This window comes from Notamacropus eugenii, chromosome 1, assembly GCF_028372415.1.
Source record: "Notamacropus eugenii isolate mMacEug1 chromosome 1, mMacEug1.pri_v2, whole genome shotgun sequence".
NCBI classification, from domain to species: domain Eukaryota; kingdom Metazoa; phylum Chordata; class Mammalia; order Diprotodontia; family Macropodidae; genus Notamacropus; species Notamacropus eugenii.
The window spans coordinates 382704475-382726351 of record NC_092872.1 but is presented as its reverse complement, the minus strand read 5'-3'; the positions used below and the strand labels follow the sequence as shown (position 1 = coordinate 382726351).

At 38.5% G+C, this 21877-nt stretch overlaps 1 protein-coding gene across 2 annotated transcripts in view; it reads right to left on the bottom strand.

The window, feature by feature from the left end:
- The window catches only part of GALNT10 (polypeptide N-acetylgalactosaminyltransferase 10), a 173520-nt gene that overhangs the window by 69796 nt on the left and 81847 nt on the right, over window positions 1–21877 (bottom strand). For both annotated transcript variants that reach the window (XM_072630798.1, XM_072630799.1), the window contains exon 4: window positions 2707–2873. In XM_072630798.1, coding sequence (XP_072486899.1) covers window positions 2707–2873 — 167 coding nt within the window. The remainder of the gene's footprint in view (window positions 1–2706; window positions 2874–21877) is intronic.

Below are 21877 nucleotides of genomic sequence, written 5' to 3'. Positions count from 1 at the left end.
AAGAGGAACAAAATGACATTACCATGATAAAGTGAAGTTTCAGTGTGTACGACTGTGGCTGATCAGACCAATACGAGCTCGGAATGCACTACCACAGGTTGGGCACAGATAGTACATATGAATATTTGGGGTGGATACTCCAAATTTGCACATCCTATGTTTACTTTGTGCTGTCTCAATTCTACTTTGCTCATAGAGCACAGCACCCTTTCTGAGGTGGGCATGCCATGCTAAGTGGTCCTGCACCAGTGTCACCCATGTTGCACAGTCAAATCCAGCGTTCTTGAGAGAGACCTTGAGGGGCTTTGTATCGCCTCTTCTGACCACCATGTGATCGCCTGCCACATGCAAGTTCTTCATAAAATAGTCTTTTTGGCAAATGTACATTTTGCATTTGAACAACATGGCCAGCCCATCAGAGTTGCTCTCTCTGAAGCATAGTTTGAATGCTTGGCAATTTAGTTCTAGTAAGGACCTCAGTGTTGGGTACCTTATCCTGCCAGGTTATCCTCAGAATCTTCCTAAGACAGTTCAAATGGAAACGATTCAGTTTCTTGGCATGTCACTGGTAGACTGTCCATGTTTCACAGGCATACAACAATGAGGTCAGCATAAATGCTCTGTAGACCTTCAGTTTGGTAGTCAGTCTAATACCTCTTCTCTCCCAAACTTTTCTTCAGAGCCTTCCAAATACTGAGCTAACTTTGGCAATGGATGCATCAACCTCGTCAATGTGTACATCCCTGGAAAGTACACTGCCAAGATAAGTGATCTTATCCACAGCATTCAAAACTTCTCCATTTGTTGTAACCGATGGTTCCACATATGGACGTGCAGTGGTGGTTGATGGAGCACCTGTGTTTTCTTGGTGTTAATTATTAGGCCAAAATTAGCACAGGCAGCAGAGAATTGATCCCTACTTCACTGTATCTCAGCTTCAGATGCTGCATTGAGTGCACAATCATCTGCAAACAGAAAATCATGCACCAACACTCCCTCCTCTTTGGTCTTGGCTTGTAGCCTTTTCAAACTGAAGAACTTACCATCAGTATGACAATTGACCTTGATGCCGTTTTCATCCTCACTGAAAACATTTGACAGCATGGCTGAAAACATCATGCTAAAAAGCATGGGAGCAAGTACACAGCCCTGTTTCACTTCCAGCTTATAAAGACCAACTCAAATGCCACTTGCTCCAAAAAGTCTTCCCTTACCTCATCAGTAAAAACCTTCTTCCTCAAATTTCACATAATACTTTTTTGGCAACTGTCTAATGCACTTATCATGGATTACTGTGTGTTTGCATCTTATCTCTCTACTAGGTACATGAAGGCAGCTATTGTTTTAACTAAACTCTGGATTTCTCTCAGTGATTGAGAAAGTGCCCTGTATACAGTAGGTTCTTAGTAGATGGTGAGTAAATGAACAAATGCTGAAATGATCCAAATATTGGCTGACTCTTAATACAGGTCACAATCCTAAAATGAGATATTTCTGAAAGGAAAAAAAATACCCTGAAAAACAATGCTGATAATAAGCTATATTAAGGGTTCAAACAATTCATATTTGAAGGAAAAATATGGTCTATATTTGGATTAATATGACATATTTTCCACTTGAAGCAGCCTTGGGGTTTCTGAACAAGGTGGCTCACACAGACAGCTCTTGAAATGATGTTTAGCAATTACATTACAGCCTTCCAACAGATAATAAAGCTTCCATGTCTTGAATAATTTAAAAATTTCCAGGATTATGAAGGGCAACAGGAGAGGAAATCATGATCTCTATTGCAGAAAAGGACCAACAATCTCACAGCTGCTTTGTTTCCAACAGAAAATAAAAATGTTCCTTTTCAAAAGCAGCAAAACTTTACAGAATAATTTCTTAGCCCAGCTTATTCCCTGATCTTCAAAAGGGTCACTAAAAAACAGATATGAAAATACTTTGAAAAGCATAATGTGGAGACAAAAGATGGGGTATTTGAGTGAAAAGAGTCCTAGATTTAGAATAAGAAGAACTAGGGATTCTAGTCCTGGCTCTGACCCAGGCGGGAAGCACTTGTGGTGCTATGGTGAGAGCACCAGATTTGGACTCAGAGGATGTAGGTTTGACTCCCAGCTTCTCTACTTACTGGGGATATGATCTGGGCAAATCCCTTCACCTCTGTGTACCTCAATGTTCTCATTTGTAAAACACAGGGATTCATCTCTAAGGTCTTTCTCAGCTCTAAATGTTGCAGTGTGACCTTGGAAAAAGATTTTCATTTCCAGGAATCTCAATTGCCTTTTTTTTTTTTTTTTTGGTAAAATGAGTAGACTAAACTGGATGATCTCTGAGGTTCTTTTCACCTCTAATATCCTTGTGCAAGATAGAATCATCTCTGAAACACAATTCCTCAGATCATTTCCCTTCCTGACTGTGGGACTTCACATGCCCCTGTGAACATCTGGGTAACTGGGTAACTATCTCCTGAATCCAGTCCTCACTTTTCAGCTTCTCTTTATCTGTTGCCTTCCCCCATTAGACTGGGAGGTCCTTGAGGGCAGGGGCCTTTCTTTGGATCCCCAATACTTAGCACAATGCCTGGCACATAGTAGGCACCTAAAGTTTATTGATGATTTTATAGAAGTAAAACATCTTTCATTCATTCCACCATCATTTGCTAAATTTGTTTTATGCGCAAAGAGAAGACAGGTAAGAGCCTACCTCGATCACTGAAGTCATCCACCAGCACAATCTCAGCCACCAGCTCTGGTGGAGAACGGTTTAGTACACTGTGTACAGTGCGCAGCAGAGAGGACCAACCTTCATTGTGGAATGGGATGATAATGCTGGTACTGGGCAGCTTCTCGAGGTACAGTTTGCTGTTGCAGCTACATAGAAGGGAGGAAAAAAGATGGGGAAGAATAAAGACAAAGCTCAATTCCAGTCCAAAAAATGCTAAGTGACTGATCTGACTTAGATCTAGTGGACTGTAAATTCCCTAAGGGCAAGGGATATCTAATTCTCTTTGTGTTCTCCCAGCACGGAGCATAAAATCTTCCATATTAAGTGCTTAACAAATGATCGCTGAATTATGTATCGTAATAATACAATCTTGTCTCCTTTGTGCTGCATAGTTTTTTCCTGTTCATTTCTAAATAATATTTCCTCTGATTTCCCAATAAACTGTACTTAACGATGATAACAATGCTTGGCAATTCTATAGTGTTTTATGATTTATAAAGCACTTAACATCCATCATCTCATTTCGTCTTTGCAAAAACCTCATGCTGTATGAGGCAAAGCATTGTTATCCTTTTTTTAATAGATGAGGAAACTGAGTTTCTAAGAACCCAAGATTCCTTTCCTTCAAAACCAGAAAAAAACATTATATAGGAAATAAGCTAGGTCTCAAAGTTCTACTTGGTATTTCCCCCCATTTTAAATTTCTATTCTCATTTTCCTTATTCTCTATTTAACAACATCATTCCCAGCTCCCCACCTACCCAAGCTATTTTAGGTGCAGCCTCATCAGTCACTGTCTCCTGGGTAAAACTGAATACCTATGTCTCCCTTCTTCCCCTAGCTCATCTGATACTAAGAGTAGTTTTAGCAAAAGAAATCTCAATCTCTCAACATTTCTCTATTCTTTCCTCTTCTCTCCTCCCCCTTCCTGTCTCCATTAATTATGAAATCCTTTTCTCAATCCTCTTCCTCCTTGCTCACATGTCAAGTACTGAACATGAGGATGGCTCAGTGAATACAGTACTGGAGTCAGGAAAACAAGAGTTATAATCTAGCCTCAAACACTTACTAGCTAAGTGACATAACCTTTGATTGCCTTAGTTTCGGCAACTGTAAAAAGGGGATAATAACACAACTATCTCCCAGGGTTGTTGTGAAGATCAAATGAGATATTTGTAAAGTGATTAACACAGTGCCTGGGACATAGTGCTGAATAAATGCTTGTTTCCTACTTTCTTCCTCCATTGTCTCCTGCTGGAAAATGGAGAGGGAGAGGGGGATTTACTGGCTAGATTTCTTTCCCAAATATCAAGCTTTAAACCCAATTCACTTAGGAGCTCATAGATTTGACAACAACAGGTCCTTGCCCAAGTACCACTTAATCGTTATTTTTTGGGCCCTACAGGCTCAGAGTGAATGTAAATAGTAACTGTTTCTCTTTTGGTAAGAAACTGGAAGGGTTTTTTTTCCTCCCAGTTTGATTTTTTCTTTTTTTCCCCCTTTTTTGGATTAAAGGGGCTATCCCTTGATTCACCTCTCAAAGAGGCCTTCACTGAATGGGCATTACCTCACTCAAAATGAGAACCTGAAAAGACTTTGGCTTAAAAGGGCTAGGGTCTCCCATTGCATCTTGGGTCATCTCCAGTTGTCTTGACGATTGCCTGACCACTGGACCCAGATGACTCTGGATGAGAAAGTGAGGCTGGTGACCCTGCACAGCCCTCCCTCCCTCACATCAAGGTCAACTGCAAGTCATGTCCTCATCTCCCTGATGTCATGGTCCTCTTCAAGAACGAAAGACAAACACAATGATGATTGTCTCCTTCAATTAGAATACAAGCTCCTTTAGAACAGACTCAGTTTTCTGTTTGTATCCTCACTAGTTAGCATAGGGCTTGGCACCTAGTAAAGCACTTAAATGCTTTTCAATTCCATTCTGCAACTTTTGACACTCTCTGACCCTTCTGGATGCATCATTCTTCTGTGTTTTTCATTACACTGTTCTCTCCTGGTTTCCCTCTTATCTGTTTGACTATGCTTCCGTTTTCTTTTGTAGCTCATCCTCCATTTCCTTCCCTTTAATAATAGCTACCCTCCAAGGCTCTGTCCTGGTCCTATTTTTTTCTTTCTATATACTCACTTACACTCTCTTTTGTATTTCTTTGTGTCCCCAGTGCTTAATAAATGTTTACTGATGAACTCTCCTCTCTCTCTCTCTCTCTCTCTCTCTCTCTCTCTCTCTCTCTCTCTCTCTCTCTCTCTCTCTCTCTCTCTCTCTCTCCCCCCTAAGTGATCTCATCAGTTTCCATGGATCTAATGATCATTTTACATTCAGATGATTCTCAAATCATATGTTCAGCTCTTATCTCTCTTTTGAACTCCAGTCCCAAACATCACTAACAGTCAGCTGAACATCTCCACCTGGCATCTTAAATTCCACATGTCCAAATCCAAACTTGTCATATATTCCCTAAACTTACCCCCTCCTTCAAACTTTGCTATTTCTGTCAAGAGCACTTCATTTGTCCTAGTCACACAAGTTTGTAACTGTAAAAATCATCCTTGACCTTGCTTTATATAAAATCTGTTGCCAAGTACTATCAATTTTTCCTTCATGACTTTTGTTTTATTAGCTTCCTTTTCTTCACTTATAGACCTTTATCGCTTGTTACTTAGATCATTATAATAGCCTCTTAAATTTAGTCTGTTTCCCAGCTCATTTAGCTTTAAAAAAATTATTTGTTTTTAGTTTCCAATGTTCACTTTTATAAGATTTTGAGTCCTAAATTTTCTCCTTATCCCTCCACTCCCCTCTCCCCAAGGCAGCATGCAATCTGATATAGGTTATATATGTACTATCATATTAAACATATTTCCACATTAGTCACATTATAAAGAAGAACTAGAACCAAAGGGAAAAACCACAAGAAAGAAGAAACAAAAAAAAAATAGAAAGAGAAAGTAGTATGCTTCAATATGCATTCAGACTCCATAGTTCCTTCTCTGGATGTAGGTAGTATTTTCCATCATGAATCTTGTGGAATTACCTTAGATCACTGCATTGCTGAGAAGAGCTAAGTCTATCAAAGTGGGTCATACAATGCTGTTGTTACTGAGTTCAATGTTCTCCTGGTTCTGCTCACTTCATTCAGCATTAGTTCATGTAAATCTTTTCCAGCTTTTTCTGAAGTCCACTGGCTCATCTTTTCTTATGGAATAACAGTGTTCCATTACATGTATATACCACAACTTGTTCAGCCATTCCCCAATTGATGGGTACCTCCTCAATTTCCAATACTTGGCTATCACAAAAAGAGCTGCTATAAATATTTTTGTACATGGGGGTCCTTTTCCCATTTTTATTATCTCTTTGGAATGTAGACCTAAAAGTGGTATTGCTGGGTCAAAGGGTATGCATAGTTTTATAGACCTTTGGGAATAGTTCCAAATTGCTCTCCAGAATGGATGGATCAGTTCACAATTCCACCAATATGTATTAGTGTTCTAATTTCCCCATTCCCCAAGCTATAATGTGGTACCTCAGAGTTGTTTTAATTTGCATTTCTCTAATCAGTAGTGATTTAGAGCATTTTAAAATATGACTATAGACACCAGCTCATTTATCTTTCTAGCTATCCCTGTTTCCCTGCTGATCTATTCCCCCTGTAATCTATCTTTTACACAGTTGCCAAAATTATATCCTCAAAGCACAGGTCAAATCGTGTCACTCTTCTACTCAAACATCTTCAAAGGCTTTCTATTGCCACTAGGTAAAAATGTAAAAATCTTCAACCTAACATTTAATGTTTTTCACAATCTGGTCTCAGCTCACTCTTCAAGACTTATTTCATTATTCCCTTTTATGCACTTTATATTCTAGCCAAACTGGACTTAGAGCTGTTCTCTAAATTTGATATTCCATTCCCTACATCCTTTTACAAGCTAACCCTTATGTCTGGAATTTAGTCCCTCTCCATTTGTCTATGTCTTCCTTAAAAGCTTAGCTTAGTCATTGCCTTTCCTCTCTATGAAGCTTTCCCTGATTCCCTGCCCCTCCTCTGTTATTAAGTGCTCCCTTCTCTCCTTAAATTATCTTGTATTCACTTAACCATATATGTTGCATCCACTAGTAGAAGGTTCTTGAGAACAGGGACCCTTTCATTTTTTTGTCTTTGTATTCTAGAACCAAGCATAATACCTTGGACAGAGCAAGTAATTATTAATACGGGCTGAACTGCACTCGATGTTATAAGGTCTCTCTTCTGGCTCTTATATTCTATGTTCTACAATTCCTTACAGACCCAGTTAACATTCTAGCTATCCACCAAATGCAAAAGCTAAGTCTCTGCTATGGTAGAACTGTGTGGGAGCGAGAGTAGATCACATACTAGCTTTCAGTCTGGCAATATTTCTACTACCTCCTATTCCTTTGGTGCTCAAGCATTAAGGTGTCTCAGTTTTTGGGCAACTCGAATCTTAATTTGAGAAGATTATTTTGAACATAGCAGACTTCAAAGAACAAAAAACAGGAGTCAATCTTCTAGAAATAGTCTCCTTAGCCCTGAAGCTACTGCAAAGGTATAAAGGGTACTTACTTTAAAGCAAGAAACAAAAACTGCCTTTCAAAAATTTTGTTGGGAGAGTTATTATGGCCCTGTGGAAAGATGTTCCAATAGGAAATACGCAATACCTGGCATTTTTCTCTCTCCCAGGGTTGTTTTTTGGATCAACTGAAAAAATGGATGCATTTAAAGATTTACACTCTATGCAAAAGTGAGAAAAGTAGCATGGTGTAGTAGAAAACTTGTAGCTTGAAAACTTAAGGCCTGGGTCCTAAGTTCTGACTCTGTGGATTATTTATTACCTGTGTGACTTTGAGTAAATCAGTTAAACTCTTGAGGCTTCAGTTTTCTTAAATATTAACACTCAAATGGACCTACAATTCCATTAATGTGTAAGTATTCTCTCTGATAAGGCAGGTCTCAATCCATATTATATCTGCCCTTTGTATCTTTTGTCTCTGAATTCCCACGAGCCCCCACAAGGGGTCTACCAAATTACTGGAAGTCTTCCTTGAGCTTAATATTTGAGTTGACTTGTAAAGTGCACACTGTGATTATTCCTTCTTCTCCCCATGTGAACAACCCATGTTTTTCTCACATTCCTTTGAATCAAATCCTTTAAACTTCCCCTGCTCCATTTCTTGTTCACAATATGTCACTGCTTGATAATGCTCATGTTTCACCTTTCTACTGTTCCTTATGTGAACTTTAATTCTTCAGAGAACACAGTATTCCATGACTTGCAGCATACAATATTGGAAGAATATTGGTATTAAAAAGATAGGCCTTTTCCTTCATGGAAGAACTTGGGGGTTATTAAAAGAACATGGCAATTTCCCAAAGGAAATTCAGTTTGTTCACTTCCTTCCTCTTGTTCAATTTTAAGACTAAATGTCCATTTGCAATGCTATTCAAGACAATCACAGTGATGAATGAGCTCTCTAGGTTGTCTATGCAACTGCATACTAATCTGGACAACAGCATTCTTTAGCTACTCAATTTTTCCTACGTGGGTAGTTGGGCCATTTCTTTTTGAGTGATTATGGATGTCACTTAGGAGGTTCTGTAGTGTTCTAGGACTTGATGTGATTGCACATAATCCACAAAGAGTAGCATCTGGAGGATCTCACCATCATTAGGGAATCCAGTTTTCACTTGAATTCTACCCTAGATCTCCATGATAGCAGCAAATACTGCTGGTGATTATATCTCCTTATTTTATGCCTTATACTTCATATTAATAATGAGAGAGATGTTGAACAAGTTTCATTTTGCTATTACAGCTTTTAAAGTATATAGTATAATTCCGACATTTACATGGGTTGTGTGTTCGTCCTTCGTTGCTGAAGAAGACCATGCCATCAGAGAAATAATGACATGACTTGCACTTGACTTTGTTTTGAGTGAAGGAGGGCTATGCAAATCACCAGCTTCACTTCTCCTCCAGAGCCATCTGAATCCGGTGACCAGATATTCATCAGGATGACTGGAGATGACAAAGGATGAGGCAACTGGGGTTAAGTGACTTGCCCAAGGTCACACAGCTAGTGAGTGTCAAGAGTCTGAGGTGAGATTTGAATTAAGGTCCTCCTGACTCTTCCACTGGTGCTCTATCCACTGCATCACCTAGCTGCCAACATGGGTTATACTTAGTTGAAAGAGAATCTTTAAGGCAGTGTTTTGCTCGACTAGAATTATTTTCATGGTCAACAAACAATAATTACATTGAGATCTTGAATTCTCTCCATCTTTCTGGCCATTGTGTGATGGTAAAGATGTGCCCTACTATGAAACTGCATCCAAAAGCCCATTTTCTTTTAATACTCTCATCAAGGATGTTCTTCATATATGCATAGATTATTTTCATTAAAATTTTACATAGCTAAGAAAGTAGGCATATGGGTGAACAGCTATTGATATATTCTTAGTATGTCTATACTAATTATACTAAGTATATAAATACTAAATGTATAAATTCTTTTGGTAGTAATAAAATATATTTTTTCCACAGTGATGGTATCTTCCCTTCCTTCAGATATCTTGAAAATTTATACCTAAATGTCTTCAAAACTTTGTCAACTCCAGCACTGAATTCTTAGGTTTATATGCGGTCCAGTACAGTTGTTTTCCCCATATTTCTTCTCTTTGGAGTCATCCCTACTTCCTCTATAAGCAAGTCTGGGAACGTTAAAGTTCAAATACGGTTTCATTGCTTTGATGATGAAAAGAGTTTGTTATAAAAATCTAAGCAGATCTCTTCTAAATATATTTCTAGATTCATTCTTAAATGCCCTCAGATGGCTTTGTTTAGTTTGGTCTCTTGCCAAACTCTTTAAACTGATTTTTTTGTCCATTGTTCCTTGCTGTTTTATGAGTTGGTACTGTTCATAATCTTCCAACTTCCTCTGAAGAGTTTTACAAATGAGTAGAATCTAAATCAGCGTTGCCCTTGGCAACACTGGTAACATACTACATGACAAATAAGTATTGGCTAAGAAGGTTTTTAGCCTCTTTTAGTCTCCTTGTGTATCAACTGACTTATGCTGTTAAATTTTTATAAGAAATTATCATGGGTATCGATGTCTTTTTCTTCACCTGTTTCAAAATTTTCACCATTGATAACTTACTTTATTTTTTTCTTGTTTTTAATCATCCTAGCTTTTATTAATGTCAATGTTTGCTTTAACAAGCTGGTGGGCAGACTATGCTCAGAAAGCTGATCAGTAAAGGCTTCCACATTGCAAATGATTCCTGCCTGCTAAAACATAATCAATTTTATATTCTATAATATTACTGAGTACTTGCTATGTCCAGAGCCTTCTAAGATTAAGCACTTGTTAAGTATTATTTGTAGGTGTGATGTACTTTTGATTGTTGTGAAGAAATCATTCATGAGGTATAGAAGCTTCTGGGTACTTCACAAGTTTTTGACCCCCTTCATCCCTTCTTCTTAAATCATATTTTCCAATACATTTTTATTGTTTTTACCTATGAGAATCTTTACACTGAAGACACTAAGTAGCAAAGTATTTTTTTAGAAAACTAGACCTGTGATTTCATTGGTATAGCAAACTTCTAATGGGGATAATAACATCTACCAATGCATATGAACAACTCATTCATAACTCAAGCGTCTTAGAAAGTCATCTGGAACACTGAGAAGTTGAGTGACTTGCCCAGGGACACATATGAGGTATGTGTTAGTAGCAGAACTTGAACCCAGGCCTTGCTAAACTGGTAGTTTTCCTGTCTACTAAGTCATTCAACCTCTAATTAAAGTATCAGCTAATTTAACATGAAGGTTTTTTTTTTTAGTTCTTTGAAGAATTTTTCTACCTCTTCATCCTCTGCAATGCATGTTGGCATATAAGATAAAAGTATTTTCATGGTGGTTTTTTTGTAAATATTATGAGCTCTGTAGTATAAGATGACTAAATATTCCATGAAGTGTTGTTTCTTGTTTCCTTTGGATGCACGATAAAATATACTCCTCCAACTGCTTTATTTGCCTCTCTAAGGAGAGCCTGTACATCATCCTTCAATTTAGCTACATCTTTTTGTCTTTTGGTCTTAATTATCAAAATGTCAAGACTGTTATGATTCAGTTCGTCCAGTAGCATGTATGCTCATTGGTCACTGGATATAGATCTTACATTCAGAGTATCAACAGTTAAGGTAATAATTATGAATCATCTAAAAGTTATGTACTTCTTAGCATCTTTAATCTTCTTTTCTGGAACAGTCTTTACAGATGCAGAAGGGGTCCCAAACAGAAGTGAGGACCATCCTGTACTTTTCTTGGTTAAAATATTCATCACTAAGTGGCCATGATACTTTAGATGAGCTTCTACAAAATCCTATTCTGGAAAATTGAGGAAATTCATTTCCTCCCTTCTTTATAGAGGTGGAAGGAGGACAATGAGTGTGGAATATTGCCTATAATGTCTGACATGGTTGTTAGTCTTTGATGAATTTTTTTTCTTCTTTTCTTCATTACAAGGAATGGATTGCTGGGGAGGGGCACATATTCAGAAATGAAAGTGAATAAAAAAAATCTTTCTCTGATCCCTCACCATGAGTGTGATGATGACCCTGGGTTCTCAATGAGAGAGGCTATGCCAGGGGAGCACAAACTAAGGCAGGGTCTGTCAAGCTCCAAAGGCTTTGAGTACAGTCCTGGCAACAGATTGTGTCTGCTTTAGGAAGAGCTCATCAACGGCAGGCTCAAATGTAAAATAGGCATAATAAAACTTGTAAAAATGACTGCACAGGGCTGTTGTGAGAACCAAATTAGGCAACAGATACAAAACCCTTTACAACTGTAAACAGAGCATGACATAAATGATGATGATGATGATTAACAACTCTAAGCTTACGGATGGGTGCAAGGAAAACTAGCTCAGCTGTGGAGTGACACAGTGACACAGAAACATGATTAAGGCTAAGAAATACTAAGCCAGACTCTCAGAAATGAGAAAAAAAAAACCTGTTCTTCAGATCCTGGTTAGCTTTCAAAGGTCTTGTAGACCTCAGCATTGTCTTTTCCTCAGGATACTATAGAATGTTAAGGCTATAAAGGACACTTCGGATTGTCTAGTTCAGCTGGTCTTAACATGTTTTTGTATCAGTGGTCTCTCTGATAGTCTGGTAACACCTGTGGACCTCTTCCTAGAATAATGTTTATGAAATAAAATAAAATACACAGTATTACAAAAAAAACCCAATTATATTGAAATAGTTATCAAAATATACTTTTAAAAATCAAATGCACAGATTCTACTTTAAGAACCCAAGATCTAATCTAATCTAATCCCCTCATTTTACAGAAGAGAATTTAAGCCCAAAGAAGTTGAATTACATGTTCAAGGGTGCATAGCTGGTTAGTGGAGACTTTGAAACAATCTGATTAGACTTTATTCCTTTTTTGCCAGAGGTGGAAGGGAGGAAGGTGCATTGAAAAAAAGCTGGAATATAGTCATTAAAGTTTCAAAGAAATTTAACCATTCTGAGTGTATAATTGTCTCCAGCTTATTTCTGACTGATATATTTATGGGTAAATAGGATTTTCTTATCCTAGATTGATGTGGGTTGTAAAATGGAGTTTGAGGGAATAAGTCACTTGTGGTCAGGCTAAAGTATTGGCAAAGTAGGTTAGATGCCAGACAGACCTCATGTGCATGTATCAGAATAGAAACATAAGGCAGGGACCCATGTGGATATAAAGCATATGGATACATATTATCCCTTTATCCTTTGTTTATGTATTCATTCACTCATTCATCCATTTATTATTTCTATCTAATGTCTAGACTACTTGAGCTTCCATTTCTGGCTAGAGTTACAGACTCGGAAAGCAGGCATAGTCTATAGCTGGGACCATACGTGAAGCTTCTTTCCAGCATACTAGAGTCTGCCATTGTGTTCTATGGAAATGTCCTTTGAGAATCCCGATAATGAGGCTTTACAGTCAACACTGAGCCAGTATTTGGATGGAATGTTTTGTTGATATACATGAAACGACTAGAGAAAAAATTTCAGTACCTTGGACAGATTCTCTATAAAGACCACAAATAAGCATCATCCAGTATAAGAAAGTGTGGAGAGCTCTGTGTCTGTATTGGTAGAAGGAGGACAGCTGCCCACATGGAACCATTCAAAGATTGAAGCAGCATCTAGTAGAATCAATTTAGTTGCCCTTTCCTGGGACTTTCTCCAGCTCCATTACGTCTGACTTAGTGAGTAAATGAAAACAACTCTTATAAAACATCTCTTCTTTTAACTTAGTTGGGTTTCGAGCCAAGAAAGATTCTAGACATCTAGCTATCCTCAAAGATCTTGCTTTCTATCCAATTTCTGAGGAGGCTTTATTGAAGCAAAGAGAGTTGTAATAAATAAATTGCCTGGAAGCCACACAGTAAAATACAATATAGCAATTACACAGCAGAATGCTATTGTGCTCACCACACACAGCTGGCTTTCACAGTCCACTAACAGATACACAAATCAAATAATGTGCTAAGGAAAGTAGACAGTGCAACTGTAGACTAAATAACTGCTTATTTAATTCAACTGGAGAATTAAAGATGACTTCAAATTCAGAAAAGGAACAAGGCCTTGAACTTACACTCTTCCATCTCATGGATGTGCATGTATGTGTATACATACATGTACATGTATATATGTACATATCAGCGATCAGAACATTCCCTGATCTTTAAGGAATTGCCAATTTATAAGGTGCAAACACTCATAATGAAAATTTAACAGCTGGCTCTAGTTTGAATTGGCTCTAGTTCTATCTTTGTGAAGAAGGGATAGAGACTGGAGCGAGGGGAAAAAAACTTCCTCTAACAATGCAGGTTGTCACCTTCTCTGCACCATATAGTCTTAGAGATCTGCTAAGAGCACTGAGACATTAAGTGACTTTCTCAAATCTTGGAACTTGTATGAGTCAGAGGGAGGACTTGAACCCAGGTCTTTCTGACTTCAAGGCTAGATCTCTATGTGGAGTGTGGAGAGAGGGGCACTACACTAACAATAAAGGGCATCAAGAAATGCCATTTTAAAGAGGTGGCATTTGAATAGAGTTCTGAAAGATGCTAGGAGTTTCAAAAGAAAAAATCAAGAAGGGAGAACACTAGAGGCATAGGAGAACAGTCCGCACAAAAGCATGGAAGCAGGAGATGAGATGACACGCAAGTGGAACAGAGTGCTGATTGTGTATGTGTATGCGTGTGTGTGTGTGTGTGTGTGTGTGTGTGTGAGTCACAGACAATCAGTCTGCAAAGACAGGCTGGAGTCAGACTTTGAAGGGTTTTAAATTTTAAACACAGAAAGCTGTGTAGTTAAGGAACTGTGGAAACTAATTTGGAACTATGACCCTAAAGTTACAGGGTTACCAATTGTAGGTCTACATGTAGAGAGAGCAGAGAAAGAAGAAAGAAATCACGTGCACAAACACACTGATAGTGGCTCTTTTTGTGGTGGCAAGAACTGGAAACTAAGAGTTTACCCATAAACTGGGTAATGGCTGAACAAATTATGGTATATGAACGTAATGGGATTATTTTGCATCATAAAAATAATGAAGGAGCAGTTTGGGAAGGCTTGTATGAACTTATACAGGGTGAAGTCAGACAAACCAGGAGAACAATTTATACAATAACAACATTATGAAGACAAATCACAATTACAAATGACCAACCACAATTCCAGAAGACCCATAATGAAATACACTACCTATCTTCTGAAAGACAGTGATGGATTCAGGGAACAGATTGAAACATACAGGTTTTGGACATGGCCAATGTAGAATTTATTTTGTTTAACTATGCATATTTGTTATAAGTGATTTTCTCCCCTTTCCCCACAAAGTGGGGTGGGAGAGAGAAAATAGATTTCTGTTAATTGAAAAAAACTAAATTGAAAACCAAAAACAAAACAGAAGTGCCTGTTTTATTTTGGAGGTAACAGGGAGCCACTGAAGCTCTTGGTGTATGTGTATGGGTCCAGTGTTGCCATGTCTAGACCTGTGGTTTAGGAACAGCAATTTGCAAGTTGTGTGGAACATGGATTGAAGGGAGGAGAGATTGGGAGGGGGGTCCTTTGCTTTCAGTTAAATGACCATATGAAGTAGTAAAAACACAAGTGGACTAAGTCCAGAGATATTTTATTAATTAGCTGTACAACCCTGGGCAAGTCATTTTATCTCTGTAAACATCAATCTCCTCAAATGTTAAGAAGAAAGGTTTAAACTGAAGTCCTTCTAGCTCAAATAGTCTATTATTTAATGTCTGAGAAAGAAAATATCCTCATTTTTAACCTGTTATAGAATTGATTAGTGCTTCAGGGAAGTGTAGGTCAAAATTATTTCTAAGATCCTTTCAACTCTGAGATTATATGGAGTGGCTTCTTGGTATATAGTAGAAAGAGAATTAGACTAGGGATCAGAAGACCTGGGTTCTACTCCAAACTCTGCCATTAACTTGCTGGGCCATTGGGCAATGCACTTCATTTCTTTGGACTTCATTTTCCCATCTGTAAAATAAGGGAATTGGACCAGATGTTATTTAAGGTTTCTTAAAGTCCTTTATAACAACTAAGTCAATAATCCTTTGGCTAAACCCTCACATTCTTTTTACAAGGCAGGGCTTGGCTTCCATGACACCAATGAGAAATGGCCTTTGGTCAACTGCACACAGGCCTGGTAACTAATTTGGCAAGAACCAGAGTCATGATATCCTGGACACACTCAACCTGAATCAGGAAAGATCCTTTTATACTTGATAAAGTTGAAGAAAACTACACAGAGACAACAGAGTTAAAGACCTGAGAGGTGCTAAAACAATGATAATAACAGCTTTTCAAACAAGATCTTCCCTCACACCCTTTCAGCTGTCAGAAGGAACCAGGTTAAAACAAAAGAGAAAAACAATCATATATAATGTTAATAACTGGCTGTCAACCACCAAGTTCTTGCCTTCCTAGGGGTTGTAAACTCAGCAAGTCCTCAGGTAACAGGATTCTGATAGTTTAAAGTATTTGGATCATTTTAAAAGTGAACTTACATCACTGACTCCATCCAATAACAAATATGTAGATACCTTCAATACTTGGTCATTTATGTCAGTTTAATATTATCTCCCTTTTTATACAAGCTTCTCTAGAACAGGGGTCATAACTTAAGGCCACAGTAAATGAACTTGGAGTAAGAAAAATTGGGTTTCAGTTGAATTCGTATAGCATTTATTAAGCATCTAATAAGTGTGAGGAACTGTATTAGTTGCTTGGAAATGTGAAAATTAAAAATTATTCAACCCAGATGTTAGCTAACTATCTAAATTTGGAAACCTTACCTGCAGAGCAGAGGATCAAATGAGATAATGTACTTGAAACTACTCTATTAACAATTATTATAGAGAGATTTACAGTGTTAATCATCTTAGTATATGTAAATCTCAAAATTAGTCAATTTGGAAAGTGCTATACACCTTATTCCACAGAAATACAAAAAGATAAAAAGATGTAACTACCATATGGTAAATGAAGAGGCAGCCACCCATAGGGAGAAAATTGTCCATGGTAGTCCACCAATTTAAAATGAGGGTAAAGAAGTGATAAACCCAGATGGATAAGGGATAGTTTAAATGGTACTAATAAAAAACCCTTTAATTTTAATGTGGCAGATTGTGATTTTTTTTTCTTGTATGACCTTTTTTTAAACCTTTTGACTTTAATGTTCTTATCTGTAAAAGGAGATGACTGAACTAGATATCCCTAAGGTCTCTGCCCCTTCCAGCTCTAATATTCTATGTTCAAAGACAGTGGTTACAGCACCTTACAGCACCAATGTTCGCTTCTCCACTGTAGGCCATGTTCTACTACTTCACCTTGATATTTCAGTTCTGCTAACTATGTCAAACACAGTTGGATAGCACAGTGGATCGAGAGCTGGGCTTGGAATTAGGAAGACCTGAGTTTAAGTCCTACTATAGAAGTTTACTAACCATATGACCCTGGGCAAGTTATCTAACCTATACCTCAGTTTCCTTAACTGTAAAATGAGTATAATAAAAGCACCTACCTCCCAAAATTGTTGTGAGGATCAAATTTAGATAAGTTTTGTAAAGTGATTATTAACATAGTGTAGATAATAGAAATACACAGTACATAGTAGATGCTTAATAAATGCTCATTTCCTTCCTTCAGTCAATATCTTGGGATGAAGTTGCAGTGTTCTCCAGTGTGATTATAGAATGACCAAAAAGTTTGGCCCTTGAGAGGAGGTGATAAAATCTATCCACCCTCCTGCTTTGCAGAAGTGAAGTTCCATAGGTGTAGAATATTTCATACAAAGCCAAACTTGATTGATTTCCCTCAAATGCAGGTCTGATCATATCCTCCTCGCCCTGTTCTTGCCACCCCCCATCACTGCCTCTTTCTAATACGTACACTTCCAGGCTGATACACTCTTCTTCTCTCCTCACAATCTTCCCTATAGTCATACTGGCTTTACTCACTATTCTACCAACATAACCTCCATCCCTATGACTTTGCACTGGCTGTCTACTATGCCTGGTATGCAATCCCTCTTGTTCTTCAACTTTTGGAATACCTGGTTTCTTTCGAGGCTCAGCTCAAGCACCACAGTCTATATGAACCTTTCCTGATCCCTGCTCCTACCACCTCCCCCCCAACTCCCTGCAGCTCAGCTGATGGCATAATCTCTGACCAAACTATACTGCATTTATTTTGTATATACTTACATGTACATGTGGTCTCCTCCATTAGAAGGATGTCTTTGTATTTATCCCTGGGGTTTACGTGGTACCTGGCACACAGTATGTACTTAAATGCTTCTTGATTAATGTGTTGATTGCTTAGGCTGCATTGTATTTTTTTTCTCTTTAAAACATTCTTGGGGGGGTGGAGCCAAGATGGTGGAGTAGAAGGATGCACCTCTAGAAGCTCTCCTCTCACAGCCCATAAAATATCTGTTAAAAAATGACTCTAAACAAATTCTAGAGCAGCAGAAGCCACAAAACGAGAGTGAAAGAGATTTCCAGCCCAAGACAGCCTACAAGGCTGACAGGAAAGGTCTATCACACTGGGTAAGGAGTCAAGCACAGCAGAGTGGGGGCCGTGCTGTGGCAAGGATAGGACTGGAGTGGGCTTCAAGGCACCACTGGCAGCAGCTGCGGGTTCCAGATTCCTCAACTCACAAACACCAAACACAGCTTCAAAGGTCAGTGAGAAAGCTCTTTCACTTGGGTGAGAAGGAAATGCAGTGGTCTAGCCCTGGCCCCAGGCAGTGGCAGCTCCAGTGGAGACCTGGCCTAAAGCCACTGAGGGAACTGAGCAGCTGACCTGCATCTCAGCCCTGAGTGGCGGCCCTGAAGTGAGGAGGAGTGCTGGCATGATGGAGCTGGTGGAGGCTCTGGAGAGGGAATCCTGTTCATAGACCAGTGTGCAAACCAGGAGAGGAATAAACTCCTCTTCCTTGATTGTGCCACCTTGGAAGAACTGAGAACTTACAGGTCCCCAGAGTATACCCTCCCCTTGACAAAGAATTCAAAAGTCAAGTAACTGACTGGCAAAATGCCCCCAAAAGGGAGAAAGAATAAGACAATAGAAGGTTACATTCTTGGTGGGCAGGTATTTCCTTCCATCCTTTCGGATGAGGAGGAACAATGCATACCCCATCAGAGGAAGACCTAAAATTCAAATCCTCCAAAATAAATATGCAATGGTCTCAGACCATGGAAGAGCTCAAAAAGGATTTTGAAAATCAAGTAAAAGAGGTGGAGCAAAAATTGGGAAGAGAAATGAAAGTGATGCAAAAAAAATCATGAAAAGCAAGTCAACAGTTTGCTAAAGGAGACCCAAAAAAATGCTGAAGAAATTAACACCTTTAAAAATAGACTAACTCAAATGGCAACAGGGGTCCAAAAAGCCAATGAGGAGAAGAATGCTTTAAAAAGCAGAATTAGCCAAATGGAAAAGGAGATTCAAAAGCTCACTGAAGAAAACAGTTCTTTCAAAATTAGGATGGAGCAGATGAAAGCTAATGACTTTATGAGAAACCAAGAAATTACAAAACAAAACCAAAGGAATGAAAAAATAGAAGACAATGTGAAATATCTCACTGGGAAAACAACTGACTTGGAAAATAGATCCAGTAAAGATAATTTAAAAATTGTAGGACTACCTAAAAGCTATAATCAAAAAAAGAGCCTAGACATCATCTTTCATGAAATTATCAAGGAAAACTGCCCTGATATTCTGGAACCAGAGGGTAAAATAAATATTGAAAGAATCCACTGATCACCTACTGAAAGAGATCTGGAAAGAAAAACTCCTAGGAATATTGTAGTCAAATTCCAGAGTTCCCACGTCAAGGAGAAAATATTGCAAAGCAGCCACAAAGAAACAATTAGGGTATTGTGGAAATACAATCAAGATAACACATAATCTGGCAGCTTCTACATTAAGGGATCAAAGGGCTTGGAATATGATATTCCAGAAGTCAAAGGAACGAGGATTAAAACCAAGAATCACCTACCCAGCAAAACTGAGTATAATACTTCAGGGGAAAAAATGGTCTTTCAATGAAATAGAGGACTTTCAAGCATTCTTGATGAAAATACCAGAGCTGAATAGAAGATATGACTTTCAAAGACAAGAATCAAGAGGAGCATGAAAAGGTAAACAGGAAAGAGAAATCATAAGGGACTTACTAAAGCTGAACTGTTTATGTTCCTACATGGAAAGATAATATTTGTAACTCTTGAAACTTTTCTCAGTATTTGGCTGGTTGGAGGGATTATACACATGCACACACACACACACACACACACACACACAGGGCACAGGGTGAGTTGAATAGGAAGGGATGATAGCTAAATAAATAAAATTAAGCAGTGAGAGAGGAATATATTGGGAGGAGAAGGGGAGAAATGGAATGGGGCAAATTATCTCTTATAAAAGGCAAAAAAAAGCTTTTTCAATGGAGGGGAAAAGGGGAGAGGTGAGAGGGAAAAAGTGAAGTTTACTCTTAACACATTTGGCTTAAGAAAGGAATAACATGCACACTCAAATTTGATATGAAAATCTATCTTACACTACAGGAAAGTAGGGGAGAAGGGTACAAGTGGGGATGATAGAAAGAAGGGCAAATGACAGGAGTGGGGTAATTAGAAGTAAACACTTTTTGGGGAGGGATAAGGTTAAAAAAGAGAACAGAATAAATGGGGGTACAGGATAGGATGGAGGGAAATATAGGTAGTCTTTCATGACATGACTATTATGGAAGTCTACAGCAAAACTACACATATATAGCCTATACTGAATTGCTTGCCTTCTCAGTGGGGATGGGTGGGGAGGGAGGAAGGGAGAGAAGTTAGAACTCAAAATTTTAGGAAGAAATGCTGAGAATTGTTTTTGCTGAGAATTGTTTTTACACGTAACTGGGAAATAAGAAATACAGGTAATGTGGTATAGAAATCTATCCTGCCCTACAAGAAAAGAGAGAATATGGGGATAAGAGAAGAGAGAGGTGTGATAGAAGAGAAGGTAGATTGGGGGAAGGGGTAAACAGAATGCATGATGTTTTGGAGTGGGGAGAGGATAGAGATGGGGAGAAAATTTGAAACTCAAAATCTTGTGGAAATGAATGTTGAAAACTAAAAATAAATAAATTAAAAACAAAAACAAAAACATTCTTTGTTACAAAGGATGGCTTGCTGGATAAAGGAGGGGAGGAGAGAGGGATCTATTTGGAAATGAAGGTGATATGAAATCAAAAGATAACAATACTTTTTTTTAATTGTAGAGTCCTCATGGTTCAGAAGTCTTTGGTATGCTGTCTAAAAGGACTTTTTTTTTCAGTCACCAGGCTCTGGAGTTTCTGGATCCAGGCTTGTCAGAAAGAAAAAAAGCTGACAAATGTTTTGAAGAGCTTTTCCTCTCCCAGTGGGAAGTTGTATTTCTAGGTGACAGTGGAAACTAGTGGGCAAATTAGGGTATATGAAGGACAAGTATAATTTCCTTCTAGCTTAGACAATGTCTTCAGTGGAACTGTCCTCATCATCCAGCTACACACTGATTTTGGTACTCATGTCAGGTGCTAGATTGAAGGACTGTTGGTTTCTACCAGCTGCCTCTTGTGCTCCAGAAAATGCCTTGGTAAATATAACTACCTCTGAAAATGGGATCAAAACAGGGTGACCCTACTGATTAGAAGCTTCTAGGAGCTACCTGGCCTCTGCACAGCATGGCAAAGCTGGCCAGCTGGCATTAACAAAGCCTGCCTGCGCCCTCTCCCACCATGTTGGAAGACAGTCTCCCTGAGGAGCTGGCCCTTGTCTGATAACCCCTCTAGAGTCCCCAGCTGATGTCTTAGCTATAGCACAAATAAACCTCCTGGAAAGGAGAATGAAAAATAAATTAAGGTTGAGCCAGCTTGATGGGTCTTTCTGGCACCTGTAAAAGTATTTTGATCAAAAATTCTGCCATGCCCATGTCCAGGAAGGATCCAGAAATAACTTGTGGTATTGACTACCTTTCAATTGCTCCAGTATAATCTTTCCTTCTGTGGCTCCCCATTGCCTATGAAAAAGTCTAAAGTTTTTAGCCTGGTATTCAGGACCTTCCATAATCTGATGTCCTTCCACTTTCCAGCTCACAATCTTTTAGCCAATAGGGGTGACTCATAGGTCTTCCCCTACATATGCCTTTCCTCACACGTCCCACCTCCTATCTTTGCAATGGATTTATGTTTTTTCCCTATATGATCTCTTTGAAATCCTTTCCTTTCTTTAAGACTCAAATGCCACCTCTTCTTCCACAAAGCATTCTCTGATCTTACTACAAAATCTATGTTTTTCTTCCATCCCTACCCCCAGTTAATTAAAAAAAAGAAAAAAACAAAACTCTCATAACAAAAATGGTTAATTAAGTAAAAAATATTCCTGAAATAGCCATATCCCCAAATATGTCTCATTTTGAACTCTAAGTTCATCATCTCTGTTAGGAGATAAAAAGCATGCAGAACTGTGGTTGGCCATTACAATGATCACAGTTCTTAAGTC